General features: G+C 45.8%; 1 protein-coding gene across 1 annotated transcript in view; it reads right to left on the bottom strand.

The window, feature by feature from the left end:
* The window catches only part of LOC121549725 (vesicular, overexpressed in cancer, prosurvival protein 1-like), a 47,106-nt gene extending 26,381 nt beyond the window's left edge, over positions 1–20,725 (bottom strand). Inside the window, exons 1-2 of the mRNA XM_041861570.2 lie at positions 20,283–20,725; positions 13,479–13,537 (exon numbers count right to left, since the gene is read on the bottom strand). Of these exons, the coding sequence (XP_041717504.2) occupies positions 13,479–13,537; positions 20,283–20,333 (110 nt within the window). The 5' untranslated portion in view covers positions 20,334–20,725. The remainder of the gene's footprint in view (positions 1–13,478; positions 13,538–20,282) is intronic.
* Between the last annotated feature and the right edge of the window lie 3,438 nt (positions 20,726–24,163).

Below are 24,163 nucleotides of genomic sequence, written 5' to 3'. Positions count from 1 at the left end.
AAATAAACCCATTTCCGGAGACAGAGGTAACACATGCATAATGTATGATATCCTTCTTGTCCTAAATTGATTTAGCTAAACTCCAGTGGGTAACATTACTGGTACTCATCCGAGTCCACTGTAGGCCCTAGCACAGCATCTTAAATTAAATTGTCTTTATTAGCTACCCATGTTCACTTCACACATTCACAGATGATACACCTTCTTGTGTTATAGCCTGAACTTTTTTTATTTATTTATTTATTTATAGAAAACAATATCACCCACCTACACACAATACCCCATAATGACAAAGTTAAATAAAATTAAAAAATAAATGTTTACAAATGTATTGAGAATGAAATACAGAAAATCTCATTTACATAAGTATTCACATTTGGCAGCGATTACAGCTGTGAGTCTTTCTGGGCTATTCTCTAAGAGCTTTGCACACCTGGATTGTACAATCTTTGCACATTCTTTTTTAAATTCCCCAAGCTATTGTCAAGTTGGTTGTTGATCATTGCGAGACAGCAATTTATAAGTCTTGCCATAGATTTTCCAGACGGTTTAAGTCAAAACTGTAACTAGGCTACTCAGGATCATTCAACGTCGTCTTGGTAAGCAGTTCCAATGTACATTTGGCCTTGTGTTTTAGGTTATAGTCCTGCTGAAAAGGTGAATTTGTCGCCCAGTGTGTTGGAAAGCAGACTGAACCAGGTTTGCCTCTAGGATTTTGCCTGTGCTTTTTATCATAAAAAAGTCCCTAGTCCTTGCCAATGATAAGCATGCCCATAACATGATGCAGCCACCACCATGCTTGAAAATATGGAGTGGTACTCAGTGATGTGTTGTGTTTGCCCCAAACATGACGCATTGTATTCAGGACAGTGAATTTTTTTGCCACATTTTTCTTTAGCGTCTTACTGCAAACAGAATATGTATTCTGTACACGCTTCCTTCTTTTCACTCTGTCAATTAGGTTTGTATTGTAGAGTAACTACAATGTTGTTGATCCATCCTCAGTTTTCTCCTATCACAGACATTAAACGGTTTTAAAAAGTCACCATTGGCCTCTTGGTAAAATCCCTGTGCGGTTTCCTTCCTCGCTGGCAACCAAGTTAGGAAGGACGCCTGTCACCTTGTAGTGACTGGGTGTATTTTTTTATAGGGGGTAGATCAGCTTTAATATTGCTGATAGATTGTAGCTTACATCAATGTAATTGTCTGCATCATTTCCAATTCCCCATATATATTTTTTGTCAATATACAGTACCAGTCAAACGTTTGGACACACCTACTCATTCAAGGTTTTTCTTTATTTGTACTATTTTCTACATTTTAGAATAATAGTGAAGACATCAAAACTATGAAATAACACATATGGAATCATGTAGTATCCAAAGAAAGTGTTAGTTAAATCAAAAAATGCCAAGAGTGTGCATAGCTGTCATCAAGGCAGCTACTTTGGAGAACCTCAAATATAAAATATATTTTGATTTGTTTAACACGTTTTTGGGTACTACATGATTCCATATGTGCTATTTCATAGTTTTGATGTCAAGGCACAGATCTGGGGAAGGGTACCAAAACATTTATGCAGCATTGAAGGTCCCCAAGAACACAGTGGCCTCAAACATTCTTAAAATGGAAGAAATTTGGACCCACCAAGACTCTTCCTAGAACTGGCCGCCCGGCCAAACTGAGCAATCGGGGGAGAAGGGCCTTGGTCAGGGAGGTGACCAAGAACCCGATGGTCACTCTGACGGAGCTCTAGAGTTCCTCTGTGGAGATGGGAAAACCTTCCAGAAGGACAATCATCTCTGCAGTATTCCACCAATCAGCCCTTTATGGTAGAGTGGCCAGATGGAAGCCACTCCTCAGTAAAAGGCACATGACAGCCCACTTGGAGTTTGTCAAAAGGCACCTAAAGATTCTCAGACCATGAGAAACAATATTCTCTGGTCTGATAAAACCAAGATTTAACTCTTTGGCCTGAATGCCAAGCGTCACATCTGGCGGAATCCTGGCACCATCTCTACGGTGAAGCATGGTGGTGGCAGCATCATGCTGTGGGGACGTTTTTCTGCGGCAGAGACTGGGAGACTAGTCAGGTTTGAGGGAAAAAGTAACAGAGCAAAGTACAGAGCGTTCCTTGATGAAAACCTGCTCCAGAGTGCTCAGGACCTCAGACTGGGGGGAAGGTTCACCTTCCAACAGGACAATGACCCTAAGCACACAGCCAAAACAACACAGGAGTGGCTTCGGGACAAGCCTCTGAATGTCCTTCAGTGGCCCAGCCAGAGCCCGGACTTGAACCTCAGTCGAACATCTCTGGAGAGACCTTAAAATAGCTGTGCAGTGACGCTCCCCATCCAACCTGACAGCGCTTTAGAGGATCTGCAGAGAAGAATGGAAGAAACTCCCCAAATACCAACCTTGTAGCATCATACCCAAGAAGACTTGAGGCTGTAATCGCTGCCAAAGGTGCTTCAACAAAGTACTGAGTAAAGGGTCGGAATACTTATGTAAATGTTTTTTTATTTGCAAATATTTATCAAAACATGTTTTTGCTTTGTCATTATGGGGTATTGTGTGTACATAGCCATGCAATCTCCATAGACAAACATTGGCAGTAGAATGGCCTTACTGAAGAGCTCAGTGAGACTTTCAACGTGTCACCGTCATAGGATGCCACCTTTCCAACAAGTCAGTTCATCAAATTTCTGCCCTGCTAGAGCTGCCCCGGGTAAATGTAAGTGCTTTTATTGTGAAGTGGAAACGTCTAGCAGCAACAACAGCTCAGCCGTGAAGTGGTAGGCCACACAAGCTCACAGAACGGGACCGTCGAGTGCTGAAGCGTGTAAAAATCGTCTGTCCTCGGTTGCAACACTCACTACAGAGTTCCAAACTGCCTCTGGAAGCAACGTCACCACAAGAACTGTTCGTCTGGAGCTTCATGAAATGGGTTTCCATGGCCGAGCAGCCTAAGATCACATGTAATGCCAAGCATCGGTTGGAGTGGTGTAAAGCTCGCCACCATTGGACTCTGGAGTGATGAATCACGCTTCACCATCTGGCACTCCCAACGGATTAATCTGGGTTCATTTGCTCATCTATTTAATATTGGGTCAAATGACATTCATTAGATCTATGATTCATTACAGCTAAATAATTTAATGTATTAAAGGAATAGTTTAGTTCCAAAATGACAGAACACTGAAGCTTCTATATTGCAATAGTCCACACACCATAGAAATCCAGATTTTACACAGCATACTATGATTCCCAGAGTGCATTTCACTTCCCATGGTGCAATGCTCTGCCTACGGCTGCTGGCTGGCTACTGCTAGCAAGCGCGAAGTAGTCTAAATATATTGCTGTCAAGTTATGAGTGAATTATAATGCTGAATATATGTTCGTGCCACTGTCAATCAAAAATAATTAAGGTAGTTAGTAGAATAACATTACAATGCAAATGTCATGTGTAAAATAGTTTGTCGTTTTTGGAACTAAAACCTCCCTTGCAGTGCACTGCTTTGTAACACCTTTTGCTTAGTTTTGTCGGTGGGCTAGCCCTCATCTGCCCTGTAAGCAAAGTATTCCCATAATTCACTTCTGGAGCCAGTTTGGTCAACAAGCTATGGGTGTGGAGGTATGGTTTCGTTAGAAGAAGTCTACTAGAATGGGTGTGTCCTCAGGCCTGGAGGGAAGCAAAAGTCATTCTGCTACCCAAGAATAGTAAAGCCCCCTTTACTGGCTCAAATTACCAACCCTTAGTAAACTTTTGGAAAAAATGGTGTTTGACCAGATACAATGCTATTTACAGTAAACAAATTGACAACAGACTTTCAGCACGCTTATAGGGAAGGACATTCAACAAGCACAGCACTGACTGATGATTGGCTGAAAGAAAAGTATGATCAAAAGATTGTGGGGTGCTGTTTTGTTAGACTTCAGTGTGGCTTTTGACATTATCGCTCATAGTCTGCTGCTGGAAAAACGTAAGTGTTATGGCTTTACACCCCCTGCTATATTGTGGATAAAGAGTTAACTGTCTAGCAGACTCCTATTCTGACCCTATATAACCACTCCGGCAGACTCCCATTCTGAACAAACTCAGCCTCTCACCTGTATTCTTCATGCCCCTCTCTGAGGAACACCTGCTGTGTAAACAAAAACTAAGTTCACTTTGTTGCCTCCCGCTGCTGCCTTTGGACAGATATTATTCGGAATAGGCCCAAGCTTCAGTTCATAAGAGAAACGAGGGGAACGGGAGATAAGTGATTTACGAGCTGGTGCGGCCGAGCCAAGGTCCTCTAATCATGACACCCTGGATTTTACCCTAACACAAATGTTTCATCTGATTTTTTGTTGTTGTATTTAACTAGGCAAGTCAGTTAAGAACAAATTGTTATTTACAATGACGGCCTACCCCAGCCAAACCTGGACGACGCTGGGCCAATTGTGCGCCGCCCTATGGGACTCCCAATCACGGCCGGATTGTGATGCAGCCAGGAATCTAATCAGGGTCTGTAGTGATGCCTCAAGCACTGAGATGCAGTGCCTTAGACCGCTGCGCCACTCGGGAATGAGGGAAGGAGACAGGGAGGGAGGAGTGGGACCGCGGGAGGGAAGATCTAACGCTGAATCAGAAAAAAAATACTTTCATTGACTGATAATTCTAATCCGAAACGGTTAGTAATCACATTGATGTGTGACAGAGTTAACTCAAGTGTGCGTCATCAGTGGACGGTGGCCACAGGCCAGGACCGTATGTTTTAATAATGTCTCCAGTAAACACGTGAGAGACATGGCAACTCACCTACTATAAACACTGACGGCTTGAGAGAAGAGGGCGAGTTGGGTGTCTGCAATAGTCACACACACACAATTGGCAACTAGCATTTTCCCTGACAGTGGGAGAGAAATGTGGCAGTCATCGGGACATTAGGGTTGATATCAGGGAGCAACAGGGAGCCGCCATCGCCACATCATCCTCTGAACGTTCATAGCAAAAAAAAGTTTTGGCTGCAGTGGGGCTGAGCAATGAGCAGGCACGTGTGTGTATATGAAGGAGTGATGGGAAAGGGAGGTCAGAGGTCAGACTCCTGCTTTTGCTCCTCTCAAACTGATACCTCAAAAGCCCCTCATTGCATCACCACTGTACAAAACCCTGCCCCATTCTATCCGCCACATCATCTTTTTCAGGCATGGGCTAAGGCACGATACGTCCCCGAACATCATGCTCGCCGTGGTCGGGGGGCATTAAATCCAGATGAGATGATTAGCGCTACGGCGGGGTGGATGCAAATGAAAATCCAACGCTTATTACTCCAGGCCCCAGAAAAACACTGTGCTATTTATAATTGGTTCCTGCTCAGTAAACTCCTCCCCTAGGGGGAACCTGCATCTTTTAAACCCTGAGCACAAAGCTCTGGCGTTTGGCTGTGGGCGAGGGGAATCCCTTCCGTAGCATGTAGTCAGAGGCCTGTGCATTAAATCAGGAGCTATGGGGGCCCCTGATGAACTGCACTCTACCCAGGGCTGGGAATTTAAGACTGGCCCCCCTTCACCCATAGACACCATTGGACATCAAAAAGCTTGGAGGCATGATCTGATTCACCCACGGTTTCCTCATGTAAAGAATCTGAACGCCGGTGCTTACAGTAGATATAGTCCTCTGGTCTCTGGCCTGTTTTTTAAAGGATTGTTATCATTTTTGACAGTACAGCAGGAAACGTAGAGAGGGAGACAGATAGCAGGGGTATAGACAGAGGGTGGAGACAGATAGATAGCAGGGGTATAGACAGAGGGTGGAGACAGATAGCAGGGGTATAGACAGAGGGTGGAGACAGATAGATAGCAGGGGTATAGACAGAGGGTGGAGACAGATAGCAGGGGTATAGACAGAGGGTGGAGACAGATAGCAGGGGTATAGACAGAGGGTGGAGACAGATAGCAGGGGTATAGACAGAGGGTGGAGACAGATAGCAGGGGTATAGACAGAGGGTGGAGACAGATAGATAGCAGGGGTATAGACAGAGGGTGGAGACAGATAGATAGCAGGGGTATAGACAGAGGGTGGAGACAGATAGATAGCAGGGGTATAGACAGAGGGTGGAGACAGATAGATAGCAGGGGTATAGACAGAGGGTGGAGACAGATAGATAGCAGGGGTATAGACAGAGGGTGGAGACAGATAGATAGCAGGGGTATAGACAGAGGGTGGAGACAGATAGTAGGGGTATAGACAGAGAGTGGAGACAGATAGCAGGGGTATAGACAGAGGGTGGAGACAGATAGCAGGGGTATAGACAGAGGGTGGAGACAGATAGTAGGGGTATAGACAGATAGTGGAGACAGATAGCAGGGGTATAGACAGAGGGTGTAGACAGATAGCAGGGGTATAGACAGAGGGTGGAGACAGATAGTGGAGACAGATAGTAGGGGTATAGACAGAGGGTGGAGACAGATAGCAGGGGTATAGACAGAGGGTGGAGACAGACAGATAGCAGGGGTATAGACAGAGGGTGGAGACAGATAGATAGCAGGGGTATAGACAGAGGGTGGAGACAGATAGATAGCAGGGGTATAGACAGAGGGTGGAGACAGATAGATAGCAGGGGTATAGACAGAGGGTGGAGACAGATAGATAGCAGGGGTATAGACAGAGGGTGGAGACAGATAGATAGCAGGGGTATAGACAGAGGGTGGAGACAGATAGCAGGGGTATAGACAGAGGGTGGAGACAGATAGATAGCAGGGGTATAGACAGAGGGTGGAGACAGATAGTAGGGGTATAGACAGAGGGTGGAGACAGATAGTAGGGGTATAGACAGAGAGTGGAGACAGATAGTAGGGGTATAGACAGAGGGTGGAGACAGATAGTGGAGACAGATAGTAGGGGTATAGACAGAGGGTGGAGACAGATAGCAGGGGTATAGACAGAGGGTGGAGACAGATAGCAGGGGTATAGACAGAGGGTGGAGACAGATAGCAGGGGTATAGACAGAGAGTGGAGACAGATAGCAGGGGTATAGACAGAGAGTGGAGACAGATAGTAGGGGTATAGACAGAGGGTGGAGACAGATAGCAGGGGTATAGACAGAGGGTGGAGACAGATAGTGGAGACAGATAGTAGGGTATAGACAGAGGGTGGAGACAGATAGATAGCAGGGGTATAGACAGAGGGTGGAGACAGATAGTAGGGGTATAGACAGAGGGTGGAGACAGATAGTAGGGGTATAGACAGAGGGTGGAGACAGATAGCAGGGGTATAGACAGAGGGTGGAGACAGATAGCAGGGGTATAGACAGAGGGTGGAGACAGACAGATAGCAGGGGTATAGACAGAGGGTGGAGACAGATAGCAGGGGTATAGACAGAGGGTGGAGACAGATAGATAGCAGGGGTATAGACAGAGGGTGGAGACAGATAGCAGGGGTATAGACAGAGGGTGGAGACAGATAGCAGGGGTATAGACAGAGGGTGGAGACAGATAGATAGCAGGGGTATAGACAGAGGGTGGAGACAGATAGATAGCAGGGGTATAGACAGAGGGTGGAGACAGACAGATAGCAGGGGTATAGACAGAGGGTGGAGACAGACAGATAGCAGGGGTATAGACAGAGAGTGGAGACAGATAGTAGGGGTATAGACAGAGGGTGGAGACAGATAGTGGAGACAGATAGTAGGGGTATAGACAGAGGGTGGAGACAGATAGCAGGGGTATAGACAGAGGGTGGAGACAGATAGCAGGGGTATAGACAGAGGGTGGAGACAGATAGCAGGGGTATAGACAGAGAGTGGAGACAGATAGCAGGGGTATAGACAGAGGGTGGAGACAGATAGCAGGGGTATAGACAGAGAGTGGAGACAGATAGTAGGGGTATAGACAGAGGGTGGAAACAGATAGCAGGGGTATAGACAGAGGGTGGAGACAGATAGATAGCAGGGGTATAGACAGAGAGTGGAGACAGATAGTAGGGGTATAGACAGAGGGTGGAGACAGATAGCAGGGGTATAGTCAGAGGGTGGAGACAGATAGCAGGGGTATAGACAGAGGGTGTAGACAGATAGCAGGGGTATAGACAGAGGGTGGAGACAGATAGTGGAGACAGATAGTAGGGGTATAGACAGAGGGTGGAGACAGATAGTAGGGTATAGACAGAGGGTGGAGACAGATAGCAGGGGTATAGACAGAGGGTGGAGACAGATAGCAGGGGTATAGACAGAGGGTGGAGACAGATAGCAGGGGTATAGACAGAGGGTGGAGACAGATAGTGGAGACAGATAGTAGGGGTATAGACAGAGGGTGGAGACAGATAGTAGGGGTATAGACAGAGGGTGGAGACAGATAGTAGGGGTATAGACAGAGGGTGGAGACAGATAGTATGGGTATAGACAGAGGGTGGAGACAGATAGTAGGGGTATAGACAGAGGGTGGAGACAGATAGATAGCAGGGGTATAGACAGAGGGTGGAGACAGATAGTAGGGGTATAGACAGAGGGTGGAGACAGATAGCAGGGGTATAGACAGAGGGTGGAGACAGATAGCAGGGGTATAAACAGAGGGTGGAGACAGATAGCAGGGGTATAGACAGAGGGTGGAGACAGATAGTAGGGGTATAGACAGAGGGTGGAGACAGATAGTAGGGGTATAGACAGAGGGTGGAGACAGATAGCAGGGGTATAGACAGAGGGTGGAGACAGATAGTAGGGGTATAGACAGAGGGTGGAGACAGATAGTAGGGGTATAGACAGAGGGTGGAGACAGATAGTGGAGACATAGCAGGGGTATAGACAGAGGGTGGAGACAGATAGTAGGGGTATAGACAGAGGGTGGAGACAGATAGCAGGGGTATAGACAGAGGGTGGAGACAGATAGATAGCAGGGGTATAGACAGAGAGTGGAGACAGATAGTAGGGGTATAGACAGAGGGTGGAGACAGATAGCAGGGGTATAGACAGAGAGTGGAGACAGATAGTAGGGGTATAGACAGAGGGTGGAGACAGATAGCAGGGGTATAGACAGAGGGTGGAGACAGATAGATAGCAGGGGTATAGACAGAGAGTGGAGACAGATAGTAGGGGTATAGACAGAGGGTGGAGACAGATAGTAGGGGTATAGACAGAGGGTGGAGACAGATAGCAGGGGTATAGACAGAGGGTGGAGACAGATAGCAGGGGTATAGACAGAGGGTGGAGACAGATAGCAGGGGTATAGACAGAGGGTGGAGACAGATAGCAGGGGTATAGACAGAGGGTGGAGACAGATAGATAGCAGGGGTATAGACAGAGGGTGGAGACAGATAGATAGCAGGGGTATAGACAGAGAGTGGAGACAGATAGTAGGGGTATAGATAGAGGGTTTGAGACAGATAGCAGGGGTATAGACAGAGGGTGGAGACAGATAGATAGCAGGGGTATAGACAGAGAGTGGAGACAGATAGTAGGGGTATAGACAGAGGGTGGAGACAGATAGCAGGGGTATAGACAGAGGGTGGAGACAGATAGATAGCAGGGGTATAGACAGAGAGTGGAGACAGATAGTAGGGGTATAGACAGAGGGTGGAGACAGATAGCAGGGGTATAGACAGAGAGTGGAGACAGATAGTAGGGGTATAGACAGAGGGTGGAGACAGATAGCAGGGGTATAGACAGAGGGTGGAGACAGATAGATAGCAGGGGTATAGACAGAGAGTGGAGACAGATAGTAGGGGTATAGACAGAGGGTGGAGACAGATAGCAGGGGTATAGTCAGAGGGTGGAGACAGATAGCAGGGGTATAGACAGAGGGTGTAGACAGATAGCAGGGGTATAGACAGAGGGTGGAGACAGATAGTGGAGACAGATAGTAGGGGTATAGACAGAGGGTGGAGACAGATAGCAGGGGTATAGACAGAGGGTGGAGACAGATAGTGGAGACAGATAGTAGGGGTATAGACAGAGGGTGGAGACAGATAGTAGGGTATAGACAGAGGGTGGAGACAGATAGCAGGGGTATAGACAGAGGGTGGAGACAGATAGCAGGGGTATAGACAGAGGGTGGAGACAGATAGCAGGGGTATAGACAGAGGGTGGAGACAGATAGTGGAGACAGATAGTAGGGGTATAGACAGAGGGGTGGAGACAGATAGTAGGGGTATAGACAGAGGGTGGAGACAGATAGTAGGGGTATAGACAGAGGGTGGAGACAGATAGTATGGGTATAGACAGAGGGTGGAGACAGATAGTAGGGGTATAGACAGAGGGTGGAGACAGATAGATACAGGGGTATAGACAGAGGGTGGAGACAGATAGTAGGGGTATAGACAGAGGGTGGAGACAGATAGCAGGGGTATAGACAGAGGGTGGAGACAGATAGCAGGGGTATAAACAGAGGGTGGAGACAGATAGCAGGGGTATAGACAGAGGGTGGAGACAGATAGTAGGGGTATAGACAGAGGGTGGAGACAGATAGTAGGGGTATAGACAGAGGGTGGAGACAGATAGTGGAGACATAGCAGGGGTATAGACAGAGGGTGGAGACAGATAGGAGGGGTATAGACAGAGGGTGGAGACAGAGGGTGGAGACAGATAGTAGGGTATAGACAGAGGGTGGAGACAGAGGGTGGAGACAGATAGTGGATACATAGCAGGGGTATAGACAGAGGGTGGAGACAGATAGTGGAGACAGATAGCAGGGGTATAGACAGAGGGTGGAGACAGAGGGTGGAGACAGATAGTGGAGACAGATAGCAGGGGTATAGACATAGGGTGGAGACAGAGGGTGGAGACAGATAGTGGAGACAGATAGCAGGGGTATAGACAGAGGGTGGAGACAGATAGTTGAGACAGATAGTGGAGACAGATAGCAGGGGTATAGCCAGAGGGTGGAGACAGAGGGTGGAGACAGATAGCAGGGGTATAGACAGAGGGTGGAGACAGAGGGTGGAGACATATAGTGGAGACATAGCAGGGGTATAGACAGAGGGTGGAGACAGATAGTGGAGACAGATAGCAGGGTATAGACAGAGGGTGGAGACAGATAGTGGAGACAGATAGCAGGGTATAGACAGAGGGTGGAGACAGATAGTGGAGACAGATAGTGGAGACAGATAGCAGGGTATAGACAGAGGGTGGAGACAGATAGTGGAGACAGATAGTAGGGGTATAGACAGAGGGTGGAGACCAATAGCAGGGTATAGACAGAGGGTGGAGACAGATAGTGGAGACAGATAGCAGGGTATAGACAGAGGGTGGAGACAGATAGTGGAGACCGATAGCAGGGTATAGACAGAGGGTGGAGACAGATAGTGGAGTCAGATAGCAGGGTATAGACAGAGGGTGGAGACAGATAGTGGAGACAGATAGTAGGGGTATAGACAGAGGGTGGAGACAGATAGCAGGGTATAGACAGAGGGTGGAGACAGATAGTAGGGTATAGACAGAGGGTATAGACAGAGGGTGGAGACAGATAGTAGGGTATAGACAGAGGGTGGAGACAGATAGTAGGGTATAGACAGAGGGTGGAGACAGATAGTAGGGTATAGACAGAGGGTGGAGACAGATAGCAGGGTATAGACAGAGGGTGGAGACAGATAGTGGAGACAGATAGCAGGGTATTGCCTTGTGTTTCTAGCGCCAACAGTGCAGTATTATCTAACAATTCACACAAATCTAAAAGTAGAAGAATGGAATTAAGACATATATAAATATTAGGACGAGCAATGTCAGAGTGGCATAGACTAGAATACAGTAGAATATAATACAGTAGACTAGAATACAGTAGACTAGAATACAGTAGACTAGAATACAGTATATACATATGAGATGAGTTAAGCAAAGATATGTAAACATTATTAAAGTGACTAGTGTTCCATTATTAAAGTGGCCAGTGATTCCATGTCTATGTATATAGGGCAGCAGCCTCTAAGGTGCAGGGTTACGTAACCGGGTGGAAGCCGGCTAGTGATGGCTATTTAACAGTCTGATGGCCTTGAGATTGAAGCTGTTTTTCAGGTCTCTCAGTCCCAGCTTTGATGCACCTGTACTGACCTCGCCTTCTGGATGATAGCGGGGTGAACAGGCCGTGGCTTGTGTGGTTGTTGTCCTTGATTATATTTTTGGCCTTCCGGTGACATCGGGTGCTGAAAGTGTCCTGGGAGGGCAGGTAGTTTGCCCCCGGTGATGCGTTGGGCAGACCGCACCACCCTCTGGAGAGCCCTGCAGTTGCCGTACCAGGCGGTGATACAGCCCGACAGGATGCTCTCAATTGTACATCTGTAAATGTTTGTGAGAGTTTTAGGTGCCAAGGCAAATTTCTTCAGCCTCCTGAGGTTGAAGAGGCTCTGTTGCGCCTTCTTCACCACACTGTCTGCGTGGGTGGACCATTTCATATAGTCAGTGATGTGTACGCCAAGGAACATGAAGATTTCTACCTTCTCCACTGCGGTCCCGTCGATGTGGATAGGGGCATGGTCCCTCTGCTGTTTCCACGATCAGCTCCTTTGTTTTGTTGACGTTGAGTGAGAGGTTATTTTCCTGGCACCACTCTCCCAGGGCCCTCAACTCTTCCCTGTAGGCGGTCTCGTCATTGTTGGTAATCAGGCCTCCTACGGTTGTGTCGTCTGCAAACTTGATGATTGAGTTGGAGGCGTGCTTGGCCACGCAGTCGTGGGTGAGCAGGGAGTACAGGAGGGTGCTGAGCACGCACCCTTGTGGGGCCCCTGTGTTGAGGATCAGCGAAGTGGAGGTGTTGTTTCCTACCTTCACCACCTGGGGGCGGCCCGTCAGGAAGTCCAGGACCCAGTTGCACAGGGCGGGGTTCAGACCCAGGGCCGTCTGGGCTGGCAGCCTTGCGAGGCTTAACACGCTTAGATGTCTTACTCACGTCGGCCACGGAGAAGGAGAGCCCACAGTCCTTGGTAGCGGGCCTCGTCGGTGGCACTGTGTTATCCTCAAAGCAGGCGAAGATGATGTTTAGCTTGTCTGGAAGCGAGACGTCGGTGTCGGCGACGTGGCTGGTTTTCCCTTTTGTAGTCCGTGATTGTCTGTAGACCCTGCCACATACGTCTCGTGTCTAAACCGTTGAATTGTGACTCCACTTTGTCTCTGTACTGAGGTTTTGCCTTACGGAGGGAATAACTACACTGTTTGTATTCGGCCATATTCCCAGTCGCCTTGCAGTGGTTCGCGCTTTCAGTTTTGCGCGAATGCTGCCATCTATCCACGGTTTCTGGTTTGCGTGGGTTTAGGCCCCGGTCGGAGGAATGCAAGATGGCCGCTGGACTGTGACATTAACAGGTGAAACAGTCTCACACATATGTATGGTAAGCCTTGACAAAGACATTTGTGTTGCCTCAGACACTATGGTTCCTCTGAACAGAAATGTTAATCCAATAAAATGATTGTTATTCATAAAGACACCATTATTTTGCGGTATGTAGCTTGTTACCTTTCACAATATCATAAAATAGGCAATGTACAATACATATTGTGGCAGGTGGTACTTACATAAAGTAGATGGGGTATCCGCCTTCAAAATACCAGCAGTACTTCTTGGCCTCTACGCACTGCAAAGAAATTATAATATATCAATCAGTCCATGCATTTGCTCTTTACAGAATACAATTCAAAATAATATACTCCCTCCCGCCACTTCTCCCACAGTGCAGACTATATGACCTGACATTGGACAGACCACTTCTCCCACAGTACAGACTATATGACCTGACATTGGACAGACCACTTCTCCCACAGTGCAGACTGTATAACCTGACATTGGACAGACCACTTCTCCCACAGTGCAGACTATATGACCTGACATTGGACAGACCACTTCTCCCACAGTGCAGACTGTATGACCTGACATTGGACAGACCACTTCTCCCACAGTGCAGACTATATGACCTGACATTGGACAGACCACTTCTCCCACAGTGCAGACTGTATGACCTGACATTGGACAGACCACTTCTCCCACAGTGCAGACTATATGACCTGACATTGGACAGACCACTTCTCCCACAGTGCAGACTATATGACCTGACATTGGACAGACCACTTCTCCCACAGTGCAGACTGTATGACCGGATGGTGGTTCTACCCAATAATAATAATAATAATAATAATAATAATAATAATAATAAGACATTTAGCAGACGCTTTCATCCAAAGCGACTTACAGTCATGTGTGCATACATTTTTACGTATGGGTGGTCCCGGGGATCGAACCCACTAGATGAGTGAAAAGGGGGCGCTGTTATGAAGCCACCGCGCCTCCATTTTGGTACTCCCCCACCACCATTGTAAAAGGTATTTTGGAAGCTATAGAAATGCATCGTGTCTACATTTTGTTTTTGCCATGTTTATTCTATTAGACACCTTAACGCATATATTTTTTAAAATTATAAGCTAATTTTGTCCCTGAAACATTTAATTGAAATACTGTAGAATTCCATTCATTCCTATGGAGGACTGCTTCTGCACAGGAGTGCCGTTATGGACGACCGGTGGCTTCAAAGCCTCTACAATACAGGGTTTACACACACACACACACACTCAACAAAAATAAAAACACAACAATTTCAATGATTTTACTGATTTACGGCTCAAAGAAATCAGTCAATTTAAATAAATAAATTAGGCCCTCATCTATGGATTTCACATGACTGGGAATACAAAACATGCATCTGCTGGTCACAGATACCTTAACAAAAAGGTAGGGGTGTGGATCAGAAAACCAGTCAGTATCTGGTGTGACCACCATTTGCCTCATGCAGCGCAACAATCTCCTTCGCATAGAGTTGATCAGGCTGTTGATTGTGGCCTGTGGAATGTTGTGCCACTCCTCTTCAATGGCTGTGCGAAGTTGCTGGATATTGGCGGGAACTGGAACATCCAGATCCAGAGCATCCCAAACATTCTCAATGGGTGACATGTCTGTTGAGTATGCAGGCCATGGAAGAACTGGGACATTTTTAGCTTCCAGGAATTGTGTACAGATCCTTGCGACATGGGGCCGTGCATTATCATGCTGAAACATGAGGTGATGGCGGAGGATGAAGGGAACGACAATGGGCCTCAGGATCTCATCACGGTATCTCTGTGCATTCAGACTGCTGTCGATAAAATGCAATTGTGTTCGTTGTCCGTAGCTTATGCCTGCCCTTACCATAACACCACCACCACGGGGAACTCTGTTCACAACGTTGACATCAGCAAAGCGCTCGCCCACACGACGCCATACACGCTGTCTGCCATCTGCCCGGTACAGTTGAAACCAGGATTTATCTGTTTGGCGCACACTTCTCCAGTGTGCCAGTGGCCATCGAAGGTGAGCATTTGCCCACTGAAGTCGGTTACGACACAGAACTGCAGTCAGGTCAAGACCCTGGTGTGTAATGATCATGCTGTTTAAATCATCTTCTTGATATGCCACACCTGTCTGGTGGATGGATTATCTTGGCAAAGGAGAAATGCTCACTAACAGGGATGGAAACAAATTTGTGCAAAAGATTTGAGAGAACACTACACTACCATACACAACACCACCCCACCCTACATTCCCCCACACTATACACCACGCCCCAGGGTTCGCACGAGGTGCTTGGGGTGCTTAAAAGTACTTGAATTTGGCACTCTGAAATTCAAGTACTGGAATACCTTAAAAATCTGACATTTTCTCAAGTTGGTACTTGAAAAGTACTTGAATTAAAATGAGAGGATCGAAATATGTTTATGAAACATATATTGGTCTTGCAAATTAATTTCCAGGCCGACTACCAAGTTTTATTTTCTCACGAGTTTCGCGCTCTGCTTGCCAGGTCGAGCTCGCTCATTCCACCCACAATGCCACTCAGCCAGGCAGGTACAGAACTGACAGATTAGGCGCCGCCAAACGTCACATCGATAGCTAAAATGCCAGGCAAATGTAGAATCTATCCTCCCTTTTGTGCGTATGGAAAATGTCGGCAATCTTTTATTTCAGCTCATGAAACATGGGACCAACACTTTACATTTTGCGTTTATATATTTTTGTTCAGTGTAAATCATTGGTTCTACCCATTAACACAACCATAGGATGTTTCCTAGCTCTCACCACCAGAGAAGGGAGACAGTCATTGAGGAGGTTGGGACTCAAGACTAGGGCCATACAATTGAGCATTTTGTCAGCGGGTTGGCTGTTGGGAAGAATGGACAATACGGGGACACCCTGGCAGGGAAGCCCTGGCAGGAAGAGGGCCGCCATGGTTGGATCAACCAGCCAGCCAGCCCGTTTGTGGGACCAAACTCCCCACTGTGACACTGCCATGTAATAGCTCAGGAGCTGAGAGACCCCCAGATACCCAGGCCAACCACAAAGACCACAACTTTCCCACCCCACATGCTCAGTTAAAGCATGGGGAGTTTGCGAGCATGTTAAATTTACATTTACATTTAAGTCATTTAGCAGACGCTCTTATCCAGAGCGACTTACAGTTAGTGAATACAATGTTTTTTTTTTTTTATACTGGCCCCCCGTGGGAATCAAACCCACAACCCTGGCGTTGCAAACGCCATGCTCTATCAACTGAGCTACATCCCTGCCGGCCATTCCCTCCCCTACCCTGGACGACGCTGGGCCAATTGTGCGCCGCCCATGAGTCTCCCGGTCGCGGCCGGCTGCGACAGAGCCTGGATTCGAACCAGGATCTCTAGTGACACAGTTAGCACTGCGATGCAGTGCCTTAGACCACTGCGCCACTCAGGAGTAAATTGTCCCTCTAATGTATTCTCTGAAGACCCGAAGCGCGTCAGTTGCTTGGACGGCTGTTGTCTTTTCTCTTTGGCCGAAGGGACAACCGAGTGAGTGACCGTTATACAACAGCAAACTGTGGCGTGCTGCTGGGTTTTGTCCCAGATGGGCCGGGGTTTTGGGAGGACCTGGTTTAGGACTATACCTGTCTCTTTACATCCAGCCTCAGCCATATGAAGCCTTTTAAAAGTGATAAAATACTGCAGAGATTTTATTCACTCACAGTTGACGCAGGCCACCGGACAGCACCCCCCACGTCGGCTGGTTTTATGTAACGTAAAGTGGGGAAATCCATCAGAGGATCACAAAGCTAATTTACATCCAAACGATATATACGATTACCAAATGATTTTAAACTGCTGCTGTTTTAATCCGACCAGTCATTCATTAGTCCTATCGTGTCATTGTCCTGTAGCTGGGTCATACATCATATCGTCCAAGCCCAGACCGAACCCCTCTCTCTGGTCATGCAGCCGACAAAACAATTCCTCAACCGATCGCCAAGTAAACATCAAAAACTGGCCCGCCACAATTCAAGACAATTCCCCATTGAGGGTTTCCCCCCCATGGATAGTAGACCTAGTCTTTTAAAAAGCTCCTTACTTGATTGACAGACTGTGTTCAAAAGAGCGGAAGATAGTTTGGTAATGTGACAGTGGAAGCTAGCTGAAGCAGTGGTGTTAACAGGGTGTTAACCCAGAACTTATCCTAATACCTCTGGGTAGGTCTGGTCAATATAGATATTTTGTACAAGAGGTAAAATCCCCTCACAAGGAACACCCATTTTGAAATAAGATCTAGTGGGGTCTCCTCCGTCCAATACTATTCTGGTAGTCGGGTTGTGAAGATTTACAGTATCGCCTATCTATTGGAATCCAAAGTAACAAAGAGCCCAACACTGTAGGTTATTATGCTTTTTTGGCTATAAGATACAAACATCTCATACTGGACATGTCGAGACATGTCCACTCGATTTCTGCTGAGTCAACGCAGTGCGTTAGCAAAAGTTCACAGAAACATAATAAGGCCTACAAAAAGAGGAGCCTGTAGGGAAGGCAGTCCATGCTAAAGCTCTTATCCAGCTCTCTCCCAGTCACAGAGCTGCTAGCTTAGCGCCAGAGAGCGTTAGGGAAGGCAGTCCATGCTAAAGCTCTTATCCAGCTCTCTCCCAGTCACAGAGCTGCTAGCTTAGCGCCAGAGAGCATTAGGGAAGGCAGTCCATGCTAAAGCTCTTATCCAGCTCTCTCCCAGTCACAGAGCTGCTAGCTTAGCGCCAGAGAGCGTTAGGGAAGGCAGTCCATGCTAAAGCTCTTATCCAGCTCTCTCCCAGTCACAGAGCTGCTAGCTTAGCGCCAGAGAGCGTTGGGGAAGGCAGTCCATGCTAAAGCTCTTATCCAGCTCTCTCCCAGTCACAGAGCTGCTAGCTTAGCGCCAGAGAGCGTTAGGGAAGTCAGTCCATGCTAAAGCTCTTATCCAGCTCTCTCCCAGTCACAGAGCTGCTAGCTTAGCGCCAGAGAGCGTTAGGGAAGTCAGTCCATGCTAAAGCTCTTATCCAGCTCTCTCCCAGTCACAGAGCTGCTAGCTTAGCGCCAGAGAGCGTTAGGGAAGTCAGTCCATGCTAAAGCTCTATTCCAGCTCTCTCCCAGTCACAGAGCTGCTAGCTTAGCGCCAGAGAGCGTTAGGGAAGGCAGTCCATGCTAAAGCTCTTATCCAGCTCTCTCCCAGTCATAGAGCTGCTAGCTTAGCGCCAGAGAGCGTTAGGGAAGGCAGTCCATGCTAAAGCTCTTATCCAGCTCTCTCCCAGTCACAGAGCTGCTAGTTTAGCGCCAGAGAGCGTTAGGGAAGGCAGTCCATGCTAAAGCTCTTATCCAGCTCTCTCCCAGTCACAGAGCTGCTAGCTTAGCGCCAGAGAGCGTTAGGGAAGGCAGTCCATGCTAAAGCTCTTATCCAGCTCTCTCCCAGTCACAGAGCTGCTAGCTTAGCGCCAGAGAGCGTTAGGGAAGGCAGTCCATGCTAAAGCTCTTATCCAGCTCTCTCCCAGTCACAGAGCTGCTAGCTTAGCGCCAGAGAGCGTTAGGGAAGTGAATGACTCCGGTCTCACAGGGTCGCTGAACCCTCCACAGAACCGTACATTACACCTTCATCTCCACAGAAGCTTCTGGTTACATGTTACTGTGTTTTAGTGAGCTGGCCAGGCTAGGTTAATCTCAAACTAACGTGCCGCTTTAAAATGAATAGCCAGAGTCTCTCCCCCTCTCGAAAGGTGTCCATTACCAAGCACATCAACTGATATGCCTTTCCAACTATGCACCCAAGGACTTTTGACAATTGAGTTGAGCACACCAATTCTGGATTCTTCAGGACCAAGCAAAGCTTAGTTATTCCAGTCTGTGCTAGGCAAGAGGCTTTTCCCTACTTGATTTATTCACTTTATTAAATCAAAGACAGACAGCATTTCAATGGGAATCATTAATTTCTTATGCCGCAATTTTACACTTATTGCGTAGTAGATTGGTGGTGGGTGAAAGTAGGTTGGCGGACATGGTATAACTTGTAATTGCTTGAACTTCAGCGTGTCTTTGTAGAGTGAACATTAGTGTCTGCTTGTGTGAATGCATGTTTGTGCCAAATGGTATGTTACTGATTAAGCATGGACTAAACTTGCCCTAAACCTTATACATTAGTTGTTACTTTAATAACATGACTGAAATTAAATATTATAGGGCATGAGCATCCATAGGAGCCAAGTACATTGGACAGCATGATATCCTGCACAGATAAAAGGTTCAACTGACTTGGCATAATTCAAAAAGGTGAAGATCTATTGTCATGGAAACAATAGATGACAGAAACCAAAACAGATTTATTGCAGTGTTATGATAGTCCAAGCACACAGAAGATGTTATACTAGGTCATGGCAGATCATTAGAAAAACATTCAAAATTGTTCATTTCTGAAGGAAAATGATAAATAAAGTGGTGAAATTGTCATTTTCAAACAGTCTTCCAACAATCTTTCATTGTGATTTTCAGTGGGTTCAAGAGGGCAATTCCACATGTATGTTTCTCATACAAAATGTGTAGCTCATGAGTTTGTAAGCCTACACCGTCTCCAACTGTTAAAGAAAAATAGAGAAATATTGAAAGGGTCATGATAAAGTTAGGAACCCAGACAGTATCACTTATGGTTGTACAGGAATAAAATAATTTATTTGTAACCATTTCCATCTCGACTTGGTCAATATTACATGCATGAAGAATTCAGTTTTGTTACGGAGGAATGGCCAGAAAGACAAAGGGATAGCCAAATTGCACCATAGTGTAGCCTACACTGTATATCATCGTTAAATATTGTTGAATATATCCACCATGACAAATTCACAATAAAGCATCATATTCTCATCATAATGGTATCTTTACCACCATAATTAAAATCATACTTTTATCCAAAAGGTAGAGCGTTATCCCATAAACGCCCGTTAGACAACATCGGCTATTGCCAACTATAGAAGGGTTGCTCACCTCTAAAAATATCCAAAACGTCAGGACTATCCCAGGGAGTAGATTCTTCATCTCTCCTTGTCGAATTTCAAACTCAGTTTTGAATTAAAAGATTAACAAAGTCCTTATCACAATGTCGATTTCATACCACCACAAAACGTTCAGCAGCTTCCCGCATCACACAAAGCATTCGACCGATGAGCCTTCGCGTAGCCCAGCTGTCAATGCGGGATAGGAGCAGTGACAGCACCAATGTTGGTTTGAGTCCCTGTTAGTCTAGTGGCATTGTTTCTGCGACTAGAACATATCATTTTGAAGCAAAACTGCTCCAAAGAAAGATAAAAAAAAAAAAAGGTAGTCAGGCAATCCTAACAGCTGCATTACATTAGGATTTAGGGTAATCCACGCCCCCTTTCGCTGACAAAACTGCCCCGAAGATCCTCCTGCTGAGGTAACAGAAAATACTCCTGTCCCTCACCCTAATGCAATGAGGAATGATAGGTTCTGAAAATGTCAAATATGATAACTGGAATATGGGGGGGTTGGCGGGTGCATTATGACTCTCTAACCAACATACAGTGTCCCAAAAGGACTAATTCCGCTGTCAATAATCCAATGTGACCAGTGTGTTTTTTTATGCCCTCGTTACACATGTTCCTGATATCTCCTCTTTCTCCCACGTTATACACCCTACCATGTGTTAGTGATAGTTCCTTTATGCGCCGTCAAACGACATTTTTTACATGGTACTTACAACTGTTATATCTATGTTTGTGTACAGATTGATTGCCATTTCTACACATTAAGTGTAAGGTTACAAAAACAAGTTGTTTAAACTCCCCTTGCTCTATATTTGCATTGTTATTTCCATCGTTTATTTTTTCAAATAATTGAACAGTTGTAACGGTCTACTTACAACGTGTACACTAGCCTACCTGCATATGGTTTTACTGCCACTTTATACAAGGGACCCCTTATGTTCTGGTGTTGTAGAATATAACAATACTTATTTATTGTCCCTAACATAGACAGGCAAAATCTAGCAACCTGAAAGTACAAAAAGGGACAAAGGAACAGTTTTCAAAAGAGAAAAAAAAGAAAGCAGAGGTTTCACTGTTGCCCAGGTGTATTCACCAGTGTCTGTTGTCATGGAAGCAGTGTTTTTATCTTAACAACACACACCTCTTGCGTTTAATTGGCCTGTAATGACGGAGGATGATTGGCTGTGATAAATGGACGCCAACTTGCCTTCAACCACTTAGTCGTCTTGACAATGCCTTGTAATTGGGATGACGCCAGAGGGAGCCCAGTTAGTGCACGGAAGAAACCTTGCATTGGTGTTAGTGTGATAGGATAGGCTTGTCCTAATAAAGTTATTGCTCATCAGCACTGTGAAAGAAGTATACAAATACTTGTTGGACCTTAGAAATACTTTGATAGGTGTTATTTTTCAATTCTACGTGTTGGGCATATACATTAAAATATACCAAACAAAAATATAAACTTAACATGTAAAGTGTTGGTCCCATGTTTCATGAGCTGAAATAAAAAGATCCCAGACATTTTCCATACTCACAAAAAAACTGTGAACAGCAAACCTGGTTTCATAAAACAAATAAAGCAACGCTTCATGGCACAACGCCTCTCCCCCATGTTGTTCACTTTTGTGTGTGTACCAGTGGTGGAAAAAGGACCCAATTGTCATACTTGAGTAAAAGTAAAGATACCTTAATAGAAAATGACTCAATTAAAAGTGAAAGTCACCAAGTAAAATACTACTTGAGTAAAAGTCTAAAATAATTTGATTTTAAATATACTTAAGTATCAAAAGTAAATGTAGTTGCTAAAATATACTTAAGTGTCAAAAGTAAAAGTATAAATCGTTTCAAATTCCTTATATTAATCAAACCAAAAAACTACTTAAGTAGTACTTTAAAGTAATTTTACTTAAGTACTTTACACTACTGGTATGTACTGACATGTATGTGTAACTGATAGATGCACACACACATTTAAAAACATTAACATGTAGTGTGTGTGTGTGTGTGTATATAAATTATAAAGTATGGTGTCTAATGTATTTTTCGTTATGTGTCGGACCCCAGTAAGACTAGCTGTCGCCATTGGTGGAGCGTGCAGTTTGGAGGGAGCGTGCAATTGGCATGCTGACTGCAGGAATGTCCACCAGAGCTGTTGCCATATAATTGAATTTTCATTTCTCTACCATAAGCCACCTCCAACGTTGTTTAGAGAATTTGTCAGTACGTCCAACCGGCTTCACAACCGCAGACCATGTGTAACCACGCCAGCCCAGGACCTCCACATCCGGCTTCTTCACCTGCGGGATCATCTGAGACCAGCCACCCGGACAGCTGATGAAACTGAGGAGTATTTCTGTCTGTAATAAAGCCCTTTCATGGGGAAAAACTCATTCTGATTGGCTGGGCCTCACTCCCAAGTGGGTGGGCCTATAACCTCCCAGGCACACCCATGGCTGCGCCCCCTGCCCAGTCATGTGAAATCCATAGATTAGGGCCTAATGAATTTATTTGAATGGACTGATTTCCTTATATGCAATGTTACTCAGTAAAATCGTTGAAATTGTTGCACGTTGCGTTTATATTTTTGTTCAGTATACATCGGCTTGTTTACTTTTCAACATAAACATGGGAATAATGTTTGTTTGGACTGCGTCAAGTCACAGCAATGTTAAATGGTATATGGTGTAGGCCTACAGCCAAAGGCAAATGTCAGAATTGGGCTGCCTGTGTAAACGCATATACATAACCAATGCATAAATGTAGGCTATGAAATGCCTTCGACAGGGCCACTCGCAGTCAACCCATAAAAGCCTTGTAATACAAACACATTACAACCAAACATCGGGACAACCAGCTCATTTGGAAAATGTCATGGCAAAACAGGAGAACGATGACCTGCAAATCAAAATCAAAATCAATCTAAAGAGAGGCTTGACAGATTCTCTGTCAAATTAGCTCCAAACAGACCTCCCACCTCCATTTCCTTCTCTCGTTATACGGTCATGTGATAATTGTTACTTATTGACTATTTTCTGTCTGAAGTCAAGCTGCAGTAATGACACTTACAAAAGACTAGGTTGCCGTCACTATTTCACTGAGCAAAAATATAAGACACAACGATTTCAAAGATTTTACTGAGTTACAGTTCATATAAGGAAATCAGTCAATGTAAATTAATTAATAAGGCCCTAATCTATGGATTTCACATGACTGGGAATACAGATAAGCATATGCTGGTCACAGATACCTTTTAAAAAAAGTAGGGGAGTGGATCAGATAACCAGTCAGTATCTGGTGTGACCACCGTTTGCCTCATGCAGCGCAACAATCTCCTTCACATAGAGTTGATCAGGCTGTTGATTGTGGCCTTTGGAATGTTGTCCTACTCCTCTTCAATGGCTGTACGAAGTTGCTGGATATTGGCGGGAACTGGAACACGCTGTCAGACACGTCGATCCAGAGCATCCCAAACATGCTCAATGGGTGACATGTCTGGTGAGTATGCAGGCCATGGAAGAACTTGGACCTTTTCAGCTTCCAGGAATTGTGTACAGATTCTTGCGGCATTAACATGCTGAAACATAAGGGGATGGCGGCGGATGAATGGCACGACAATGGGCCTCAGGATCTTGTCATGGTATATCTGTGCATTGAAATTGCCATCAATAAAATGCAATTGTGTTCGTTGTCCGTAGCATATGCATGCCCATACCTTAACCCCACCGCCACCTTGGGGCTCTCTGTTCACAACGTTGACATCAGCAAACCTCTCGCCCACACGATGCCATACACAGTCTGCGGTTGAGGACGGTTAGACGTACTGCCAAATTCTCTAAAACGATGTTGGAGGTGGCTTATGGT

Source organism: Coregonus clupeaformis, chromosome 34 (assembly GCF_020615455.1).
Source record: "Coregonus clupeaformis isolate EN_2021a chromosome 34, ASM2061545v1, whole genome shotgun sequence".
Lineage (NCBI taxonomy): Eukaryota > Metazoa > Chordata > Actinopteri > Salmoniformes > Salmonidae > Coregonus > Coregonus clupeaformis.
This window is presented reverse-complemented; position numbering and strand designations above follow the sequence as displayed.